Source organism: Pundamilia nyererei, unplaced genomic scaffold (assembly GCF_000239375.1).
Source record: "Pundamilia nyererei isolate P.nyererei 1_Seehausen unplaced genomic scaffold, PunNye1.0 scaffold00002, whole genome shotgun sequence".
NCBI classification, from domain to species: domain Eukaryota; kingdom Metazoa; phylum Chordata; class Actinopteri; order Cichliformes; family Cichlidae; genus Pundamilia; species Pundamilia nyererei.
The window spans coordinates 7,539,954-7,545,471 of NW_005187403.1; the positions used below are offsets into that span (position 1 = coordinate 7,539,954).

Genomic DNA, 5,518 nt, shown 5'->3' on the forward strand with positions numbered 1-5,518 from the left:
GAGGACTTAAGTCATACGACGCCAACCTTTCATATTTATAAGAAGCATATGCACTACTATAGAAAGCAACCAAAAGATTTTGGCTGACGATTTATCCTAACTTTACAGGATGCTCATGCACTTGAGCAGATTTCTCCAAAGGGGCTTTATTGAAACCGTAAACAGTGTCCGTTTCATGGCTCTTCCACCTCGTTTTTAAGGAAAGTCGGATCTCGAATGATTAAACGACACAGTGAGTGAGAAGTCTGATTTTTATTTGACTGAAATTAAATGAACCACAAAGAGTTGCAGAAGTCAGCGAACTGTGAACAAAATGATATTAACCCTCATTTGTTTAAAAAAAAACAAACAAACAACAAAAACAACAAAAGCAAAACTGTACTGAGTCAGTCTGAGTGTTGGGATCATAGACTGGAAGAAACAGAAGGGAGGGAAATGTAGAGAAAGGGGACAAAGGAAGAGATAAAAGAATATAAAAGACGTGAAGGCTCAGCTTCATTTCTGTCAACTTTTTGGAGCAGCAGCCCAGATTTGCTTTGAATAAGAGGAGGGGAGGGGGAAATCACATTCAAGTAAATGACAAGAGACATAACAGGCGACATGACCTCAGAGTGATCTATAAAGTGCCCTTTAGGTTCAATAGTGTTAGAAAAAGAGAAACAAGATAGAAAAAAAGAAAACACTTCTTTTCTTTGTAAGAAACGTGCTGCTTTATATTCAGTGGGGATCACAGCTTTTCTCTCAAACATCCACGCGCGCACACACGCACAGCTTCATTTTAGTGTTGATCAGTAATACTTCTGTTAAATGTAATACATACATAAATTCATATAATCATGAAAGAACTTAAAATTGTTTTTAAATCTCCCCTCAAGTACAATTTACAGCATTATGAACAGCAACAGGCATGAGAATATTAATGTAATCGTGACGTCTCAGAGAAACTACCCCCCCTTAATTTTAAGTTTTCCCTCCCCAACTTCAAGATCAATTACACTTCCAAATTATTACGTAGCAAACACAAGATACAGTTTCATGCTGCTCTCAAAGCACTACAATAAAAACAGTTTTATTAAACACATTTGCTATCACTGTAACAAATGATATGGATTCATCATTTCCCAGACTAGCCAGATTTTCACTTCACACACCATGGCATATATAGTAAAGAACAATTGTTCATCAGTACAAATACACTGAGAGTACTTTCCTGGAAGAGTTATACCAAATGTTCAAAAGAAAACATGTTCCATGATGACAAAACGTTGCTTGTTTTTTGTTTTTTAAAGGAGAAAAAAAAAAAATTCCCATCTCTGGGAACTCATCCCCCATCTTTGAATCATTATTAGTGCCTGAAAAAAAAGAAAACATTATTCTACAAAAAGGCTGCATGGTGATCTCTGATCACACAGTGCAGACAAGGCTCTACGGAGGGGCGTGGCCAATTTCCTGAAATGTGATTGGCTAGCATTCCTAAGGTAATCTGGTGTTGGTCTAAGGATTTGAGAGAGTTGTGATCATAGTGCCGTTGCAGTTTCTTAGAGAAATAGTGCATGTAGAAGCCAGATTAAGGCCATGCGAAGCACCCCTCTGTAGAAGACGGTGCAAATACTGTGCTATAGTGTACATAAAGGAGCTATTGAAATGCATTGGTGTTTTCCAGCACTGTAGATTTTCACAGGACGAGGGTAGAGGGGGAAGAAACAGCGGATCAGGGGCCAGCTCCCATCATTCATTGCTCATGCCTGTGGATAACAGAATTCAGCATTCGAAACAGTGCGACACTCCCTTCCTTTCCCCAGCACCTTAAAAGGAGGGACCTACCCAAACCGAAAAGATATAAAGACGTAGGCATATTGGCTCGACAAGTCGCTGTACAGTCTCGAACCACCGTGCAGTGGAGGTGGCTCGCAGTCAGGCATTACAGTACAACATGCTTGCACAGAACTGCTACAGCAGCTGGTTTGACATCCCCGTTTCATTTTGTCTTATCGTTGGCGGGTTGGATGCGGTTGGAGGGAGCCGTTCTAGTCGACTCCCTCGAAGCCCTGCGCGTTCTCGACGGCCATCAGGAGCTTCTCTCTCAGGTCTTCAAATGATTCATAGGTGGGTAGATCCAAGCGGTTAAAACTGGAAAAGAAAAACAGGTAAAACAAATAAGGTAACATTTTAAATTAATTAATTACATTTTTTGGTTCTGTATGTGGCAATTTCATATCATCCACAGTGATCACTCAAGTCATTTTCATTTATATCGCACCAAATAGTTGCCTGGAGGCACTTTTTACTGTAAGTTAAAGATCCTACAGTAATTCAGAGAAAACCCAACCCCGTCTCATTATTAAAGTCCTACCCCACAGCTCACGATCATAGTTAAGGTTGAGAACGTAGATCGACCAGTACATCAACAGCTTCACTTCTTACCATGACAGACCAGTTCAATCTCCACATGACCATTGATGCACCACCAATCTGTCTGTCACATGAGATAATAGGAAGAACTGCAAATATGCAGTGAACCTCTGTACAAGACTTGTGTAAACCTTTCACATACAAAAGGGCTTCAAATACTATGGCAGTATATAAAACAGTGGCAATAGTGCTACACTGTAGTTGAGAAAAAAGCTCAAAAGTACGATTTAGCTCATACGTTCTCCTGCGTGGCTACAAAAAAAAAAAAAAAAAAAATACAAATTCAGTCCATGATGCTAAAGAGAAGAACACAGACCGCACACACTGAACACTGGACTGGACGACCGACAAACTCAAAACCAAGAATATTACTGCAGAGTTTAATTTGGTCAACAGGGGGCAAAAACATGAATGTCTTCACACTAGCTGGTACCATTCCCACATTTTAAAAAGATAACATGGTAAACAACCTTTAGCAGCTGCACACTTTTACCTTGCATGTGACAAAAACTCTGCCAAGCTGAGATTCCTGTCAGTTTAGCTTTAAGTGCCTGCTGGGACTGCCACTGAAAGTATATACGATTTTTTGCTAAGCACCACTGTGCAGTTTCACAGAGCTGCTAGCACAGCTGCAGACTCTCAGCTTTGTTGTTCTGTGAGTGTGTGCAGCAGTGACATACCATGTGTGAGCTCTTGGCAACTTATCTGGTGTTCCCCACTGCTCGATGGTGAACAGCTGAGGACCATTAGAACCTGGCACAACGGGAGAAACAATTATGATTCCACTCTTGATGCACACACGAGGACAAACTAAACCCTTTAAGACCTTGGCTGCAGGAAAGCCTTTGGATATTTACTGCAGTTTACATAAACATGTGTTTTTTGTTTTAAATGGAAATACTGGGTCAAGTAAAGCTGTACAAATAAATCGAAAACAAAGGATTTCTTTTAAACAAATCAATGTGACTTTTTACAACTTAGAAAGAGATGTCAAGATTTGCTATGTATGGAATTACATTTACTCAATGTGGTAAATGGACCACAATTTGTTAGAAAAGGATTTTTGTGACCTTGTTGCATCTTGTTCTGGCCGAGTATATGCTAACACTGCTACAAAAGTAGAAAACACCACACAAACACCAAACACGTACCATAAAGCTCAGCAAAACCATTCATGGGCACTCGTGATGTTCCAGTGACAAACTGGAGGAGTCGAATTCTTTTTTCAGCGTCCATCAGCAGGACAACCTGACGAGAGAGAAACGTTTCAATTTCCCAAAAGTCAACAACATTTTTCAATCAAAAAATAAATAAATAACACTGTCTTTATTAATGCTTTCCCATCAACTCAACACAAAATTATATTTGAGGAAAGTTTCTGCATATAGTTTTCCAATCTTGCCTTTGCGCATGTCTGTGTGGGGATGAAGTTTTAGATCTCTGGCATGAGGACATGGACGGTCTCACTTTGTGACCTTCAAAGAACTTCAAAGAACTGCTGGACTGCATTTTAGGATTAACAGTTAGTTATTAAACTAGTTGTTAACTAATTGGCAAGCGGTGAGGGTAGGTTTATGTCAACGAGTGTTCTTACAAATATATGCAGATTACAAATGTACATTTGAACACATAAAAAAATTAAAGGAAAAAGTGATGACACAAAATGAAACAGAAGCGGTCGAAGCCCTTAATCAGATGACACGACACAGCAGTCTCTGTGGCTGGTGTGTGTTTGCTGTGTGAGTGTGTTAACGCTCAAGTCAAGACAAATGATAACGAGGGGCAGGTACCACTTTCATCAGAGCAAACAAGCCTGTTCTTCCAAATAGACTTTGATCTTCAAAAACGAGGCCAGCAACTTCCACTCGCAGGCCAGATGGAGGGAAACGTGCTTTTATGATGAAACGTCCAGAAACACGTAGACTAACAAAGTTTAAATGGTTCTGCTGCATCCAGTTATGAGTCTCGAACTGTGTAACTGAGTAATGAGCATACCTTCCAGAACCACTGTATGACGGGATGATTGGGACAGTAGCCATTCTTGTAAACGGTGTGTTGTCTCCAGTCGTTGACGTCAACGTCACCCAGACCACACATGAGCAGCTACAGAGAGACGGAGGCAAAAGAAAAAGACAGCATTTACACCCGGTGCCACATTTTACCATAAAATAAACCCTTAACAGAAATTTTAACGAATCTTTCAGCTATAGCCTTAAATAAGTGGTTTAATATACGTTTCCCAGCAAGCAAGGTTACTTAAGACAGTCTAAAGATGACAAAGCAGCTTAAGAGTAGGTTAAAATATTCTCACAGAAGTAGTATATTGATTTAAAAAACAATTAATTTTACCCACTGGCTAATGAATTAAACTTTTCTTTCAGCTGTACTAGAAAGATATTCATACCTCCAGTTCGTTTTCGTCAAAGATCTTGATCAGATCTATTTGAATGAGCTCAGTGAAGCCCTGAAAATTAAACAAAAGGAATTATAATAACAAGTAAGCAGGTTTAGAAGAATTTAATTTCAACTCTTAAACTAAGTAATGCTAAAATAAACTGGTCCTTATATAGCACTTTTCCACTTTTCTATACAACAACCATTCACACAAGCACTTTTCTATGCTTTGTTTATGTAAGTGCTTTCTAGCTAACATTCACACACATTCATACTTGGAGTTAGTATCTTGGCCAAGGATATTAGGCATGAAGACTGGAGCAGCCAGCGATCGAACCACCAACCTTTCGATTAGTAGATGACCTGCCTCTTAGGCTCTTAGTTTACCTAAGCCTTTGGGGTAGCTAACTAAAAATCAGTGGCCACATTGCCCTCGAGTGGTAAGCATATGACTGTACATAAATACCTCCAAGAAAGCGTTCATCTGCTTCTGGACCCGATTGACAAATCTCCACTGAATGACGAGACTGACGGAGGGAAAATTCATATATTATTGTAGATGAGCAGATGATTGCAATTTTGTTTATAAACATGAGTCAACGGATGACATGAAAATCAAAATACTTACTCTATGTATTCCTTCTTGTTGTCATTGGTGACCACCATGTCTGAGCCACTGGGCTTCAAGTCAACCTGGTAGGTCTGAAGGATA

At 39.6% G+C, this 5,518-nt stretch overlaps 1 protein-coding gene across 1 annotated transcript in view; it reads right to left on the reverse strand.

The window, feature by feature from the left end:
* Positions 1–238: 238 nt before the first annotated feature.
* nedd4l (NEDD4 like E3 ubiquitin protein ligase) overlaps positions 239–5,518 on the reverse strand; it is a 41,783-nt gene continuing 36,503 nt past the window's right edge. Inside the window, exons 23-29 of the mRNA XM_013909112.1 lie at positions 5,435–5,508; positions 5,273–5,333; positions 4,817–4,876; positions 4,408–4,515; positions 3,564–3,660; positions 3,093–3,165; positions 239–2,130 (exon numbers count right to left, since the gene is read on the reverse strand). Coding sequence (XP_013764566.1) covers positions 2,028–2,130; positions 3,093–3,165; positions 3,564–3,660; positions 4,408–4,515; positions 4,817–4,876; positions 5,273–5,333; positions 5,435–5,508 — 576 coding nt within the window. The 3' untranslated portion in view covers positions 239–2,027. The remainder of the gene's footprint in view (positions 2,131–3,092; positions 3,166–3,563; positions 3,661–4,407; positions 4,516–4,816; positions 4,877–5,272; positions 5,334–5,434; positions 5,509–5,518) is intronic.